Raw genomic sequence first — 18,224 nt, forward strand, 5'->3', positions numbered from 1 at the left:
AAAAGTAAATAAATAACATATTTTGGTCTGTCTTCGACGGTTGCTTTGACAATTGATTTTAAAATAAATAACGTCACAAAAAATAGGCGGCGCTCATATTTGACATAACATTAAATTTACCTGTCAAGCAAGAAAAGGGCTGGTTCTACCTCGGTTTTAAATCCTTTTTAAGTCTCTGAGTTATCGCTTTCTCTGAAAAGTAGCCTAACGTTAAGAGTATTGCTCTGACACTTGATCCTTATAGCTCCTAAGCTCTTCTTAGGTTTATTTATTTTAACAAGTTGTGTTAATAGGCTCAGAGCTGCTGGCTCTGAATAGGCCTATTGCTGAACTAACACATGCGCTGACAAAACTTGAACGGAAAATAGGCCTATTTCTCGCGTGAGTGACGTGACTACGCTAAATCTAGAATAGGCTATATAAATAAAGTTGAATGTAGGCTAGATGACATCAAAAGCGTCTTCGGCATTAATCATTATCGCACAACCACATGTATCAAAAGGTAAGAAGCAATTTTTTGTGCTGCAGCTATGCAGTGAAATATACACTCTTTTAGCCTTGTGACGAAAATTAATGCGTTATTCAAATACGGGACATTTAGAAAAAGACTGTTCACCCATAAATGTAAATAATCTGGTGAGGAAGTTGGGATCCAAAAAAACCTACAACAAAACAAAAAACACCAAACCTTTTTTTTTTTTTTTAGAATATCTTCTATATGTTCTGCAGAAAAAAAGTCATTAAAGTTTGAAACCTCTGTAACGACAAGAGAGTGATCTATAATCTCTTTGATTAATTTCCAATACTAGGGGGCGCTATAGGGTAACCTAATAGTGCAAGTGTAAGAAGTTTGTAAATTATTTTTCTGACTACCAGCTAGACTCTGGTTGCAGTAGAAAAGAAGAGAAGAGAGTCTCATGTAATTTTGTCGCTCAAAGATATTTCGATATAGCAATATTTATTGTCACTGAAAGATTCCTACAGACCTGCACATTAAAAGGTAGTTGCATGAGAAAAATACATTCAATTATCACCAAGGAAAAAATCATCTTTTGTATTACAGAACAAACAATATTTCAGTGTGCAACACCACAAATTTACTTAAATGTAAAATGCATTCTCAGATATTTCTGTACATATAAAAACAAAACATTCAACATAACAATAGGATATTTGAAAAGAACATATCCATTAATATGCATACAATACATGAATTACAGTACATGCCTAATGTCACATAGTCATATTTCCCAGACTAATATTGACAGTTTCTCAGATCATTGGAAGAGTTTTGGAAATTTAATCTTAACAACAACTGCTACAACATATATTGAAAAAGAGAGAGAACAGGGATATTCTCAAATGTGAAATATGGACCTAGTGTTGTGAAACAGATGATGCTTTTGGCATCTCACAGCAACAGGGGCAGAATTTTTAATAAAAGGAATCTTTTGAACATAGAACTACAAGAACTACTTGTAATCATAATCTAATTAAATAAAAAATATATATATATTTGATCAGCTCAGAGAAAAAAAAAACACCTTGATGTATTTCCTCATTAAGATTTATTTCCATATGCTATATATTTCTATATAGACTTTAGAGTGAAGTATGCAAGGAAGAGGTGTCCTTTTCACTACACAAACAATGGCAACGCAAACGCGTGGTGCAGCCATCCTGCCCTCAACATAGCTGATCAGAGATCATACAGTTTATGGGTCATTAAAAGCCATTTAACCATTCAGCATGCCATGTTACATCCAAACGATCACAAGTGATTATGTTTGACCCTTTGAATTAATTCAAATTTTTTATCAGTTAATGTTTAATGATCAGATATGCAGAGGGCAAAAGCTCTGGACATGAGACCCAAAGATTTGATCTTATTTACCAGCATGTTCCTTCCCCAGATGAAGGTATTGTCTCACTTTCCTGGTGTAAATAACTCTACAGGAATTTATTGTTTCTGGTCAAAATATTGTTCGTGCTCAATATTTATGGTGTGAATGGAGGGCCTTTCAATGTAATTCTATATGACTGCCTTTTTATATCATTGTTATTTTAATGACAACCTACATTCAACATGGATGACAAAGATTTTGATGCACTGATTACAGCTGTAATATCTATTACTATCTATTGCAGTTAAGATAAATTAATTGGGAATGAATTAATCTCCCATTTTAATTGAACAAATTCAAAGATTTAAAGAACATAACGGCTGGTTGCATAATATCAACTATATTTCAGGCACAAACACACACACACACTAGATCTATGCCACCTTAAGTTTATACTGAAATTCAGCCAGAACTGCTTTGGTGATGTCAGAAGATGTCTTTACTTCAGTGAATGTACTTTTAAAAAATGTACATTTCTGTAACTCAGAACATGGTAACTGAAGGAAAGTACTCTTCATTAAGGTCATGATAAATGACAGAAATTTCCCCCTTCTCTTTTTCATCTATTATTTTCTTTGTTTTTTGATTTTATTTTTTTTAAGTATCATTTATAAAAGTTAAATTACAAGGCATTTCAGGAGCCTGGGAAAAATATACACCATAATGATAAATCCTACAAATATGCTTGAGATACGTTTGAGATTACATTCAGACTTCAGAGGGAAGAGGTGATTGATCTGGTCTGCAGTTGCAGCTTCAGTCCAGCAGATAGCAGCATGTCTATGTCTCATGATGTGTGTCAGGCTGTGATAGAGAACACAGTCGAACCCAAAATTTGATAACTTTCCTGATTCTGATCAGCTCTTTTTTCTTCAACATTGCTGCGGTGAGGGTGCGATTGGAAGAAATTTGCCCCAACACAAGAATACTTGTTGACATGCTGACCATTCGGGAAGTCAGATAAAAATCTGTACATCATACAGTTAACAATACTGAGTTAACAACACATTTATGCAGTTCAATAATTAGCATATTTTGTTTTGAGAAATGTTTTTAAACTGATTAGTCAAGCAGAATGTTGGTTTACCAGTTTAAAGGTGACAGTCAAATACACCCTGTTCAGCTGCCTCAACATCCTCTTCTGTGATGACTGAAGACAAAAGAATTAACAGAAATAGACAGTTTAGTAAACAGCTAATCTAAGATTGAAAGCTTCCGCCATGGAATTTTTTTTTTTTAAAGTAATTGCGATTTTTTAAATGTTTTTGCAACTGAGGAAAAAAGGCAGAATTGCGAGTTATAAACTTGGATTTGCAAGAAATAAAGCCAGAATTGCAAGATGTAAACTTGCAATTGCAAGAAAAAATATAAAAATTACGAGATATATGTCAGAAAATATAGCAGAATTGTGTGATTAAAAAGTTGCAATAATCTTTTAAGCTTTAAGCTTCCATATCTAAGTTCTGCAATTATGTGCAGCTTATATGAGAATATGTGTACCTGTGTTCTGCAGGTTTGATTGAGCATTACTGGGCAGAGGAAAGCTGTAGGATCTGGACTGTAATGATGGTGGTGTCTCATGACTAATGCTCTTCGTTCTTTTACGGCATTCAACCGTCAGACGTCCATGACATGCTTTGTGACAGTTCACCCCACAAACTGAGAGAGAGAGAAAGAGAAAGAGAGAGAGAGAGTTAGTATTCAGGTTGGTGGACAATTGTGAAAAGAAACGGCCTTGTTAAAAAGAAGTGTGCATAATTGAATGTGCACTTGTAGTGTATTTTAAAACTTAAAAGTATAATTAAAAAATTACTTGCAGATAATATAATATTAATGAAATAAAAGACTACTTAAGTGTATTTAAAGAAAGAAAAGTATACTTTCATGTTTCTTAACACAATTAAGTGCACTTTGTAATGTCAGATTAAAAGTATTACTCTAAAGTACATTTTAAATAGCTGTTTTAATAATCTTTGGTAATGCATTACTTTATAGTGTCCTTTGCTATAGTAATAACTATACATTATTCATAATTACATGCAACTAATCCTAACCCTAAGTACATGTAGTTAATTATTTTTACTCAGTACTTAAATGTTTAATTACATTGTAACAAGGATACCTTAAAATAGTGTAACATAATCGGTAACACTTTTTCACAGTGTCATTGTTACACGTTACATATTGTTACTGTAGTAATAACTATAAATTATGCACAATTAACCCTGAATCAAACCCTCATCCTAACCTTAACCCTATAGTAAGTACATGTATTTAATTATTATTACTCAGTACTTAAATGTATAATTGCACTGTAAATAAAGTGTAACTTCATCTTAAATTATGAAGATGTACTTAAGTTCATCTTAAGTAGTTAAAAAAGCATTTTAATGTTAAACTAACTGCATTTAATACAAATTTAAACAATAATACATTTTCATTTAATTGCAGTTTACATGCAATTATGTGTCCAAAAACATTCAGTTTACACATGAGTATATTATTTTAAAGTATATTATTTCCAAGTTTTCTTTTTAAAAGTATGCCTAAGTGTACTTCTTTTTCACAACAAAGCTGATAACCAAAACACAGGGAGAAAAACTGTGAGACAGTAAAGCATTAAGGGAGTCAAAACGCTGATAAAGGAGAGTTGACGTTTGGATCTGAGGAAAGGAGAAGAAAAATAAAGGCTTTTTTTACACATTCAACTGATCTCTAAAACACTACAAGTGTGACAATAGATGTATGAAAATAAAAATAAAAAAGAGAAGTACATTGTCATTTCTTACAGATCCTTTAAATTTCACACTTTTCTCCTTTCTCTCACTTAAATGTCAACGCTAGCTATTTTGGCCATGTTGCATGTTTCTCTTTTTACTCACACAGGCCTCCTCAAAATACTTAAAGACTGAGACAATGGCCATACAAATCTGAGACGCATCTAGAATATGGACAGGGAGTTTTTAAGCCAGAAAAGATGCAAAAATGTATCATAAAAGCAGTTCATATGAATTTGTGCTATAATCTTATATGTCTTGCAGTAGCATTGTGTGTCGTGTTTGGTCATTATTTATTAGCTTTATAGCTCTCCTTGCACGTTCATTAGAGTTCATGAGAGAAGCGATTTCTGTTTAGTCTTTTGAGTCAGATATTTTCAATTAATCATCAGATACAGTCCACAAAACTGGTCTGAATGATCTGTTCACTGAATCGGTTTTTAACTCTCTGACTCACTGAGTTAACAGCTTAAATTTAAGTCTGTTTCTCATCCAAAGCTATCATATGACTTCAGAAATAATGGGCTACTTTTATGATAAATCTATAGTGCTTTTGCATCCTTTATGAAGTTGGAAAGCTTCAGTCCTGTAATGGACTCTATGCACAATCGCTTCTGCATTTAGACTCACCGGCCACTGCAATAATCAATGCAGCACATTGTATGGAAATCATGAGAAAATTAAGCACAAAATTAAATATTGGGGAAGTGTTACACGAAAGCACAGAGTCCATTGCATTGAAAAGAGCGACTGTCTATGTTCTTCAAATCTCTCTCCTATTGACCTTGTCTGAATGGGTGACCTGGTAAAGGAATTGGTAATTGGTAATGTCAAACACGCACACATACAGCTCTCTCTTACCTTTGCATTTGTATCCTTGTTTATAAAAGCCCCATATCTTAAAAAGAGGGATATACATATTAAAGTTATTTTTGAAGAAAAAAAGGATGTTGAAAATAGTACAGAGAAGAGAAGAGGGAGAGACTAAGATCAAGAGAGAAAGAGAATCACAGCAGGAAAACAATAGATGAAAGGGAAAGCCCAAACATCACAAACACACAACATCAGAGGCCACACACACACACACACACAGGTAGATCTGAAAGTACCACATACACACAATGGAAGGGACTGGGGTACAGCATTCAATACACAGCTACACACCACACCATGCTATAAATAAACCAACAGATCAAAGCCAAATGTGCTCAGATGGAGCTAGTTTCTAAAACTGTCCATCTTAGAAAAGACACTGCGCAATAATTGAAGTGCCCCTATTATGCTATTATATAAGTTCCTAATTTTGTTTCAGACATCTCCTACAATAGGTTTACATGCATCCAAGGTCAAAAACCATTGATTTTCTCATTTACTTTGCAGCATCACCTCTTTTCTCACAGTGTCTGAAATGGTTAGATCTAGGATTCGGTCTCTCTAAACCCCTCCTTTCCGAGAACCTCCTCTGCTCTGATTGGTCAGAAGGCCTAGTCTGTTGTGATTGGTCTACTGCTTACAGTGCTTGTGGAAAACGAAGAACCTATCACCATATCTGAATTTCAGTTCCACAGTGATAAGAACAGCAACAATGGTGTCGGTTTACGTTATCAATTCCAGTCCAAGTTCTTATCTTTTGGGAGTGCATGCAAGGTGGATTTGCTTTTGCAGCGCAGAAAACACGCTGACAACACGAACCAAAATCGTCCAGGCCTCAGCTACAACTATGTTTGTGGGCGTGTCTTCATCGCAACAGCCAATGAAGACCATAGGCATTAGGGAAATTTGTTACAAACCTACATAGGTTTGTGCAGGAAGTAAGACTGAAATTACTGATGACCTATTTCAGGCAGTTCAGAATTGGTTCTTTCTTTTGGGAGACAATAACTCCATTTACTTGTGCACTTTGAAACTTTGCAGACCTTTTACATTCACAAACAGTTGTATTACATACGACATGAAAGATAAAATCTGTAAAAGCATAATAGGGGCACTTAAAATCATGACTCTATATGATTGCATGTGCATCTGATACTTACAAAACCGGTGCAGTGTTCGCAGAAGGTGGGTTTCACGTATGTGGTCTCTATAAAGGTGTGTATGAAGCCCATCTTACAATTGAGCAAAGAACTGGCCTTCATAAAATAATCTATCATCTCCTCCCTGCTGATCTTTCCATCCCTAATAGAAGTAGACAAACACAACATGAAATGAGAGAGATACACCAAGAAACAGCCCACAATATCCAAACAGTGCAAAGTAAAAGGGTGCTTCATGAACATCACAAGGGAAGAGGCCCAATAACTCAGCATCTTGCGCATGACACGGCATTCTAAAACTGTGGCGCTCAAGTTAAAAGAAGTTCAACTTTTAAAGTGTCTTTAGACCTTGCACTTTTTCTCCATTCTACTGACCTGCAAACACGTGTTCACGTGTTCACTGCCTACAATTCATAATCAAAGACCCCTGTGGTGAAAATCAAGTTTTTAATGTTGTTTATATGTCTATGTAGTGTTTTTAATATGCTTTAAGACAATCCATGTGCAAATTCATGAGTCAGCACCATTGCTGAGTATTTTATGTTTGAAACTGCAGTAAACCAAAAACCTGCGGTGGTGTTTGTGACGTCACAGACTCCCTTGTAAGTTGTAACCAATCACAACAACGTGCCGGCAGGCTTTAGCATATCATTAACTGTGACCGCTCTGAAGCAGGAAAGTCTCAAGAGAAGCCAGGTTATCCTGTATATTTTCTGTTGATTTGAAAAATTGTGTAGATTTATCAATATAGCGAGTCTAATTAAGATGTTATGATGAACTATATGCCTTTCTCCAATGAATGACGTTCTGAGTTGTTCAAAGCATTTGTAAGGATACTGATTGTTAGAAGGCGGCTGTCTGACTCTCAGATGAAAAACAGGAACGGTGTGTGTAACATTAGCAACACATTATTAGCTGTTTGATAACGTAGTCAAGCAAAAGGCTAATTATATTAATTCATATTAATTACTGACAGAACCGTGGCAAGGGCTGTGCCAGTGTGCGAGCGCATAGGGTAGTAGTATGGCGTTATTTTACTGTCAATTGTCGAGAGCACATTATTGTGACGCTGTCCGCTCGCGCGCGGATTTCCTTTGCTCTCGCGCAAATCTGGACGCGCGCGCTCAAATATACAGTGCTCTCTTATGAACTGCCTCTCCTCTCGCTCAGATATTGCGTGTGCACGCTCAAACTGTTTCCTGCGTGCTCAAACGTGTCCTGCGCGCTCAAACTGCACATGTGCGCTCACGAATCTCTCCGTGCTCTTGCAGAAATTAATTTGCTTTTGGATTAAATGCTGTCAAAAGTTATAAACCAATCAGAAGAGACGACTGATCCATGAAAATGCTACATGGAATCTTATTGGCTGAGAGTGAACTGCGCCTGGAATTCTTTCGACAAAGATATGTATTTTATTTATAACAATTTATTTATTTATCACAATTTAATAATATTTATCAAATATAACCTAGTCTAACTTCATCACATTACAGGTCAAACCCCTATTTATCTAAACAAACAAACAAAAAATGTTTCTTAAAGTTATTGTGGTCATACGTTTTGTGTTGAATTTTTAAAAAAAAAAATAGGTAACATTTTACAATAAGGTTTTTATTTGTTAACATTAATGTATTATCTAACATGAACTAACAATGTGCAATACATTACTGTAATTATTAATCTTTGTTAACGTTAAAAATACAGCTGTTTGTTGGTTGTTTACTTCACAGTGCATTTAATAATGTTAACAAATACAACATTTGATTTTAATAACGTATTAGTAAATGTTGAAATTAACATTAACAAATATTAATAAATGCTGAAGAAGAGCAATTCATTATTAGTTAATGTTAACTAATGCAGTTAAATAATGTTAACGCAACCTTATTGTAAAGTATTACCAACAAACATCTTCTGATTTAAGATCGAACAAGATCAGGGTCAAATCGTCATTCCTTAATACTTAATGTGGAGATCACATATACCACTATAGTCAATTTCTTTTGAGGTCTGGAATGAATGATTCTGATACATCAAATACATTCTGATACATCAAATACATTTTAACAGTCACTGGTCACCACCTACTGGCAGAACAGTGTAACAACATTAGTTTCAACATTCATTTAGCTACTTATTTTAATTGCTGAAATCAGTGTATATTCAGACTATAAATTGTTATTGCAATACTTGCATTATTATTTAATGTTTGCAACACAGATGTAGCAATAGTATGTTGTTGAAAACACTTTGTGAAGCTGTTTAAAACATATAGCTTACATGACCACTGCTTTCAGCAGCAATGCAAAAGCAGGTTTAAATATTCTGGTATGATTGTAATTTCAAAAGGTTTAATAGACATAACCGAATCGTTGTCATTTAGGAATAAGATCACGTTCTTTTGCTTAATCGTGCATACACAAGAGCTTAGGTATTTTTGTATGTCATGTTTTATACCAGACCTCAAAAGAAATTGACTATGGTGGTATGTGATCTCCACATTAAGTATTAAGGGAATGACGATTTGACCCTGATCTTGTTCGGTCTTAAATCAGAAGATGTTTGTTGGAAATTTCAACATTTACTAATACGTTATTAAAATCAAATGTTGTATTTGTTAACATTATTAAATGCACTGTGAAGTAAACAACCAACAAACAGCTGTATTTTTAACGTTAACAAAGATTAATAATTACAGTAATGTATTGCACATTGTTAGTTCATGTTAGATAATACATTAACTAATGTTACCAAATAAAAACCTTATTGTAAAATGTTACATTTTTTTTTTTTTTTTAAATTTCAACACAAAACGTATGACCACAATAACTTTAAGAAACATTTTTTGTTTGTTTGTTTAGATAAATAGGGGTTTGACCTGTAATGTGATGCAGTTAGACTAGGTTACATTTGATAAATATTATTAAATTGTAAAGAAATAAAATATATATCTTTGTCGAAAGAATTCCAGGCGCAGTTCACTCTCAGCCAATAAGATTCCACGTAGCATTTTCATGGATCAGTCGTCTCTTCTGATTGGTTTATAACTTTTGACAGCATTTAATCCAAAAGCTAATTAATTTCTGCAAGAGCACGGAGAGATTCGTGAGTGCACATGTGCAGTTTGAGCGCGCAGGACACGTTTGAGCACGCAGGAAACGGTTTGAGCGTGCACACGCAATATCTGAGCGAGAGGAGAGGCAGTTCATAAGAGAGCACTGTATATTTGAGCGAGCGCGTCCAGATTTGCGCGAGAGCAAAGGAAATCCGCGCGCGAGCGGACAGATTTGCGCTCGCGCATTACATTGATATGCTCTCGCGTCACAATAATGTGCTCTCGACAATTGACAGTAAAATAACGCCATACATACACATAGGGGCTCGCGCCAAAGTAAAGTGACAGCTGACTTCAAGTAAAGCCAATAAAGTTCATGTTTTTGTCCTTAATATTTTAATACTATAAAACAAAGCTAAAACAATATTGCTCTGAGCGTGTACGTTTGACCGTGATTCATGTGCATATTCAGTCAGTGTGGCATCGCACGCCAAGATCTGAGAGAGCTATTCAGTCCATTATAAATTCTGATTTTGGCCGCCTCTGGAATGGATCAAACCATAGATATTAGCCTACCTGATAAGTCCAAGTATATATGCTGGAAATCTACGCTCATTCAAGGATGTGCATTTATTTCATGTACGAAGAAGGCACGGGCGCCTGCAGGATTTCATCTGAATGTTTTTTTTTTTTAAATCTGAAAACTCCAAAAAGCAACGAAATTGTCAAACATCCATTTGGCGCATGTTCACAGAGGAAAACGGCTGCTTGTTCTGTCTGTTTTACTGGGAAATCACTTCAGGTGATTCAGTGAGAGAGCAGACCAACGAATGCAAGTGGATTCAGACCATTTTGCAAAGGCGTTTTACCAATTCATAATTTAAAACATAATTTAAGCATCAGAAAATATGTGAGCAGTTCAGTTGCACAGCTGTTAAATTGAATATACGAAGCGAAGCAAGCTTTTTTCTTAAATATCCACAACACAAACAACAAATTACTCATCACTACAGCAACAGACTCTCGTAGCTGGCGTAAGCGAGTGGAGGCGGGGCTAATTTGCATATTCATTGATCCGTGTATATTAAATGAGGCAATGTAGAGTTTTAAGGCATGACAAAAAAATTTTTTTTTTAAATATGTCATTTTGGTGATCAAAGATGAGTTTTAAGGGATAAAATAATTGACTACAGGGGGACTTTAAGTTAGTGAGTTCCCCTTTCAACTTTACTGTAACCTGTCTTGTTAACTGTCTTCAAGACAATCCTTTTCTCTATGTTTTGTATTCTGACCTCAGGTCCTTGTTCACACTGGTGTCTCTATTAAACCAAGCTATTAGATTGATCTGCTGAGCCTGCTGAATTTTGTTCATGCTGTTGTAACAGACTTTATTTGATTCTGTCATGATGTATTAATTCTGTACTTTCTGGTGCTCGTTGTGTATGTGCGTGCAATGTATTTTTCCCCTCGGGGCTTGCCGTATATAGGTTTGTGCATGCACACTTTTTGTAACTGGAGTGTCATGGGTTTTTCAGGCTTGTTGATACAGATGTGGCAGAGAAAAAAGTGAAGGAAAGTTCAGATGACTGTCGTTTATTGTTTTCTTATTTCTAAGTATTTTAGGCGAGCCCTGCACATCATATTTTGTGAATACATTTATATTATGGTGTGCAAAAGACAGTGCTATTGTTTGGCATTGATACACTCACTGATTTTTATCGAGTTCTCCAAACTTGCTGAGATATGGAAAATTATTCCTGATGCACTCAAACTCTTCACGTGAGATGAAGCCGTCACCGTTTGAGTCGAAATTCTTGAACACAGACTATGAAAAGAAAATAGAAACACAGTTTCATTAAACATCTCCAATAATACATCTAACACAATGGAGGGATTTGTAAATGAACATATTGAGCCTGTTAAACTTCATCATTTATACTGTTAGTATAAACTTGCACTAAGCCCCACCTTAAAATCATTACTGACAAATCATACATTGGCAACTAAAAGATAAAAAACACAAGGCGCAAAGGGAGGATAGCTAGCCCATGGCTTTTTTTTCCCCCTTTTCCAAAACCTTAAATAAAATTATTTTAAAAAGTGCATGCTTAAACTTAAACCACCTTCTTTTCCACAAGAACAGGATAAGAGAATATCAATAAGGTCTTGTTGTTTTAATGTTAATGTATGGATTCTGGTCACAGTAGTGGTGAAAGAAACTGAGTTCACTGTACCATAGTGAGTATTCCTTAGAAATGTTTGCCTTAGAAAGTACCCTGAAACCAGTAGCAGTTTTGTTCAGATAAACTATTATCACTTTTAATTAGGGCTGTCAATCTGATATGATTAATTTTGGAAATGATAATATGTTAAAACATAATACACTTATCCATGTCCCCTGACCAATATGTAAATTCCAATAGTTAATTGGAAATGACAGCAATTTCAAGATTTTTATTTATTTATTTATATATTTATTGAAAAATGCTGTTTTTTTTATAATTAGGATAGCACATTTACCATACTATGTATGATGTTAAATGTACAATAATCATACATGAGCTGGTTTGTTTTTGTGTCTTACCAAATTTAGACACACAATTCTGATTTTGAGTTGTTGTTGTTTTTTTTTTGGCTTGCTCAAAAACAGAACACTAAAGGTCTCAAGACGTGTTTTTCAAAGATGAACTACTTGAAACAGCATCTTAAAAAATGCAGTGCTCATGTCGTGAGATGCTAAAAAAACAGCAAGACACAATGCAATGTCCACAGTCTTCAATCTGTTTGGGTACATAGACCAATATTTCCAAAATATTGTAGAAAGAATACAAGAACGCAAATGTCCTCTGAACAAAATCTACATCTGAGATTGAAAACTCAGTTGCAAAATTGATTGCTATATGATATGGAAATAAAGCAAATTATTTACTTAAGACACTTTATGTAATGTCTATTGCAAGAAGATCTATTCAATGGTTTAGTCTGGTATGTGCAATTAACTGTGAATCGTTTGATTGATCGGTTCAATCATGTAATTATTCATTCATATTTTTAATTAGTCGATATCCTGTAATTCCAAAAAATGATGCTTAATTCTCTTTAGTTGATTCTCAAAAGTATTTGCCTATATTTTTATCCTTTCCATCATGCATTTCTAACCCACTTTGGACAATTACTAGATATAACTGCACAATTAATCAAGCTGTTGACTGGGTTTGAAGCAATAAATAAGAGGGGTGGGGCTTAGTACAGGCTCAAAGGAAGTGATTTAGGCTTGGTTTTACAGACAGGGCTTAGATTAAGCCAGGATGAGGCCTTAGTTCAGTTAGGATATTTAAGTAGCTTTTATAAACGTGGCTTAGAACATTACTGTTGTGCATCTTGAGACAAAACAATGGCACTGACATATTTTAAGATATATCAGTACAAGCTGCTTTCAGTTAAGACAGCTCAAACATATATTTTAGTCTGGGACTAGGTATAAGCAAGTAGGTATAAATGTGCATCAAAACAAATTAGAAATATAAGAATGTTTCGCTTACATCCACCATCTTCTCGATATGTTTGCTGATAATAACAGGATTAGCTTTAGGCTTCACTGATGCTGCCCATTCATCAATCATTGATAGTTGTTTAGGAGCTGGACTGGAGGAAGGTGTTGAGTTCTGATCCAACAAGCAAAAAGCAAAGTTACAAGTGTGCATTTATCTTTACATTTTATATATGAGATTAAATCTAATCTTGTGAGTTTACTTATTTTACTGTAAATAATACATTTCTTCATAACCACACATCAGCATTCAAGCAAATGCATTGACCTGTTTATTGCTGAAATAAAAAAAAAAAAAAAAAAATGCATAACATTAATCAAATCTAACAGGCAGGAAACTGACCGCAGGTTTTGCAGCTCTGGGTTCTCTCTGTAATGAGAGCTGATAAATCTCCTCTTCTGTGTGGTACTGATCCAGTGACACCTATACATAAAACACAACCAAAATCTGTCTCAGGATTCAATGAGCTGAAAATGATGAATATAACTTTCGGGGGAAGATTAGACAAAAATTATTTCTTGAATTTCTCAGAAGGTAATCCTGAACCTGATAGATTGCTGTCTACTAAATGTCTCTGCTCTGTTCTGCAATGTGTGTGTGTGTGTTTATCAAAATTTTTTTTTTTTTTTAACAGAAAAACAGTCAGTAATAATCGGCTAAAATTAAAGCAAAGTTTAAAGACTCATCAAACACTTTGACACTGTATGCATGTTTCAACCCTCTAGTCCATGTAGTTTCTGAAATGGTTGAAATACTGGATTTTGATCAGACATGAATTTTCAAGGTACATTCACCCCATGCAGAAATTACTGTAATTATTTAGAAGATTCTATTTAGAGCTGTTCACGTTCTGGGGACTTTAAAAAAAAATGTTTCTATGGCAACGCTCATAAAAATTCTGGCAAACTTCAAAAAAGTATTTTTGAAAACGCATTCCACGTTTCGTATGGATGGACGGGTGGAACAGAATATACAATTTGGCATGGCAACAGCTGTTTTTGAATCTTGAGCATGCACAGGACATTGTGTTGTATACAAAACATCATGTAGAAAATGTCTTTCTGCTCTATTTCTGTGCTGAATGTGAACTGTGAACTATCAGAGCCAAAAATGACCAAAAAACTATAAAACTGTTTCAGAGCTGTAACTCAAGTCAGTTTACATGCTCAACACACTAAGCTATGTTGCTTATGCAGCTGATGAAAGTTCAACTGAGTGCTGCAGGGATGACATATTTTTGTAGGTTAACTCGTTTCCGGCTTTTGAAATTTTAGTACTTCCGGTTCCATTGTCTTGAAGTTAATGGTTATTTTGTGTGGATTTTTGTTTAAATACCTGAAATAAGGTCTTAACACAAGCTCAAGATATTTTCATGTTTTAGTCTACGATATAACAAAAACCAGTAATAGCCGCTTGTGATTAAGTGAAAAAGGCGATTGCTAACAAATGTCTAATTGGGACTACAGAGGTTGTCGCAGATATTAAATGGCTATCTATTCACTAGTCTACTTTTACAGTGTGTTTATAATGACGGTCTTGCAAACTGTTATAACTCAAACTTTCAGGGAAAATGTTTGTTAAAGGTGCCATTTAAAAATTGAATTTATCTTGGCATAATTAAATAACAAGAGTTCAGTACATGGAAATGACATACAGTGAGTCTCAAACACCATTGTTTCCTCCTTCTTATGTAAATCTCATTTGTTTAAAAGACCAACGAAGAACAGGCGAATCTCAACATAACACTGACTGTTACGTAACAGTCGGGATCATTAATATGTACGCCCCCAATATTTGCATATGCCAGCCCATGTTCAAGGCATTACACAAGGGCAGCCAGTATTAACGTCTGGATCTGTGCACAGCTGAATCAACAGACTAGGTAAGCAAGCAAGGACAATAGCGAAAAATGGCAGATGGAGCAATAATAACTGACATGATCCATGATATCATGCTATTTTTAGTGATATTTGTAAATTGCCTTTCTAAATGTTTCGTTAGCATGTTGCTAATGTACTGTTAAATGTGGTTAAAGTTACCATCGTTTCTTACTGTATTCACGGAAACAATAGAGCCGTCGCTATTTTCATTATTAAATACTTGCAGTCTGTATAATTCATAAACACAACTTCATTCTTTATAAATCTCTCCAACAGTGTGTAATGTTAGCTTTAGCCACGAAGCATACTATCAAACTCATTCAGAATCAAATGTAAACATCCAAATAAATACCATACTTACGCGATTAGACATGCTGTATGATGAACACTTTGTAAAGATCCATTTTGAGGGTTATATTAGCTGTGTGAAAGTGTTTATGCTGGTTAAGGATGAGCTCTGGGGGCGGGGAGCACGAGATTTAAAGGGGCCACAGCCGAAATCGGCGCATATTTAATGATGCCCCAAAATAGGCACTTAAAAAAATGAATTAAAAAAAATCTATGGGGTATTTTGAGCTGAAACTTCACAGACGCATTCAGGGGACACCTTAGACTTATATTACATATTTTAAAAAGACGTACTATGGCACCTTTAAATGAAGACTGAAAGAGTTTAATGGTAGTGATGTATAGCCTACGTTTAGCTTTTTACTTAAGGCGAATTGTATTAGGCTTAAATTCATTAAAGTTGTGTTCATTGGTGAAGATTATCATGATGAACAAAACGTGCAAGTATCATAATTTTTGTTGGTAAAAACTTATTTTCTGTAATAATTCAAAGGCCAATGGAAAAATTAAGATTTTTGTCAAGGGAACCTGACTGATGCAAACTCACTGGTTGAGCTAAATACGTAATCACTTCTTGAAAATCAAATGTTCTCAAATTTGGAAAAAAAAAAAACATTTTTTTTTCTCTTTTTTTTTTTATTCAAAAGCCAATGGAAAATCCTATTAAGGTTTTGTCAAGGGAACCTGAATGACGAACTTACAAACCTACAAAATACGTCATCACTTCAGCACTCTATAGTGGAAATCATATTTTCTCAAACTTGGATACAATGAGTTTTTACAAATAAACAGTCAGTCAGTTAGTATTATCCGAATCGCTCTATTCCTCTTGGACTCATATACACATCATAAAACACATGCACTCACTGTAAGTAGATTGAGCAAGTCTGTGTTGGCCTCAATGTTTGGGGGAGTGTTCTGCACGAGGGCTAATTCCTGCAGGATGGCATAGAGCTGCTGAGTTTTGGCCAAGTTGACACAAGTCTTCTGTTTGTCTGTCCAGTCGGGCAGAGCAACATGAACGGCTATCAAGTCCTTGAGGTTAACAGCCAGGATTGGAAAACGAAATCCAGTGCATTCAGCGAATCGGCGCCGGTATTGGCTGTAGTTACCACAAGATGTCACCAGGTCCAACAAACTGTTAAAGATCTGAGAGAGATATTCTGTAATTGATACCGTCTGAAATACAAGTGTTGGGTCTGATATGAAGGTTTTGTGTCTGGTGCACAGGTGTTTTACATACCTTATTGGTTTCATTGCTGATGTGTGCCTGTGTCTCCTTCAGCCTAGAGATGGAGGTATTACTGAGACCCCCGACCACCGCCATCAACGTGTTGAAATTCTGCAACTGTAGTAGTTTCTACAGGGTGTGAATTAGTGAGAAAGAAACAGAGAATGATGTTGTCAAAATCTTTTGTTATATTATTAATAATACAAATAATGCACAAACTACACTATTATGAGGCTCTGAAAGCTTCCTGGGTCTGCATATTTTAGCAAACTCAAGGAAGATGACCAAAACACTGTAAATGTATTAATCCATTTGATTTTTTTCTTATTTTTAATCATTATGAACAAATAAATGAAACATAAACAGTTTGCGAACAGATTTATTGTAACACCACACTATCCATAAAAGGACAAATTTGATTAAGTACTGTATGTATGTTAAGTTAATTTTAGTATTATTAATAACTATCACTGCTTTGCAATGTAAGGTAGGCTACATGAAATCACATTTTAATTTTTTCCTTATAGAGTAAACTGTAGGCCATTTACTATATAGGCAATCAGTTTTTTTGATTAGTAACATAGAAATAGTGCAGAATCTTTGCAATATTTCACACAATTAATTTTAACTTTTTCAAAATCTTTCCACTTACTAACAGTACAAACTGATATAATAATTGCATTCAAACTTTTGGTGCTTGGCTCCTAAATATGTAAACAGAGAGAAGAAAGAAATTCAAAGATAAAAGACTGCTAGATATGAAAAGACAATGGGCAGAAAAGATGGTGAAAGAGAACAGAAACATAAGGAAGATATAAAGTGGTAGTCGAAGTGATATTTTGGAAGAGGAAGAGCTCAGGGCTCATAAGAAGGAAGAGAACAAGGGATCATCAGGAGGAACAAGAGCAGGGGGTAATAGAGCCCCACTGCGCTTCTGAAAAATTCAAAGAGAAGAAAAGTCACATGGGCTAGCTGTCATCGTACTAAAGGTCTACACTAGAACTCTGTTTTTTAAGTCTTAGGGGGTTTTATTGATTATGTTCTCGTTTTTGCTGATTTTTCCACACTGCAGCTATTGTTCTTTTAACTACATTAACAGTTGCACTTTATTTTACAGTACGTGCACTTACATGTACTTACGGTGTACTTCCCTAATAAAGTACTGGCTAATATAAGCTAACAACATGGGTTAAGGTTAGGTTTAGGGGTAGGTTCATGGTTAGTACCTAGTTATTACCCAGTTATTGTAATTACTATAATAAATAGTAGAGGTGTTATTTCCCAGCCCTGTAGATTATAATTTCAACCACAAAAATATAGCTGCGAGCAGCGATGGCGGGCCCAAGCCCGGTGGCACCGCCACCCCGGTGGCTTCAGGGCAACTGTGCACAGCGGGCAATAGGCACTTAAAACGGTTAAACATCAAAGGACTATGTCAAATTCAC

The 18,224-nt window shown here is 35.0% G+C and overlaps 1 protein-coding gene across 2 annotated transcripts in view; it reads right to left on the reverse strand.

The window, feature by feature from the left end:
• Nucleotides 1-920: 920 nt before the first annotated feature.
• Nucleotides 921-18,224, reverse strand: part of LOC125263983 (RAS guanyl-releasing protein 2) — a 57,766-nt gene continuing 40,462 nt past the window's right edge. The window contains exons 8-17 of one of the 2 annotated variants that reach the window (XM_048183241.1): nt 16,792-16,908; nt 16,416-16,697; nt 13,663-13,743; nt 13,312-13,434; nt 11,479-11,594; nt 6,715-6,856; nt 5,543-5,579; nt 3,405-3,563; nt 2,992-3,054; nt 921-2,708 (exon numbers count right to left, since the gene is read on the reverse strand). In XM_048183241.1, coding sequence (XP_048039198.1) covers nt 2,996-3,054; nt 3,405-3,563; nt 5,543-5,579; nt 6,715-6,856; nt 11,479-11,594; nt 13,312-13,434; nt 13,663-13,743; nt 16,416-16,697; nt 16,792-16,908 — 1,116 coding nt within the window. In that variant the 3' untranslated portion in view covers nt 921-2,708; nt 2,992-2,995. Of the gene's footprint in view, nt 2,873-2,991; nt 3,055-3,404; nt 3,564-5,542; nt 5,580-6,714; nt 6,857-11,478; nt 11,595-13,311; nt 13,435-13,662; nt 13,744-16,415; nt 16,698-16,791; nt 16,909-18,224 lie in introns of both variants that reach the window. The other variant, XM_048183240.1, reaches the window with a different exon arrangement.

The sequence above is a fragment of the Megalobrama amblycephala genome, linkage group LG3 (assembly GCF_018812025.1).
Source record: "Megalobrama amblycephala isolate DHTTF-2021 linkage group LG3, ASM1881202v1, whole genome shotgun sequence".
Taxonomy (NCBI): Eukaryota; Metazoa; Chordata; class Actinopteri; order Cypriniformes; family Xenocyprididae; genus Megalobrama; species Megalobrama amblycephala.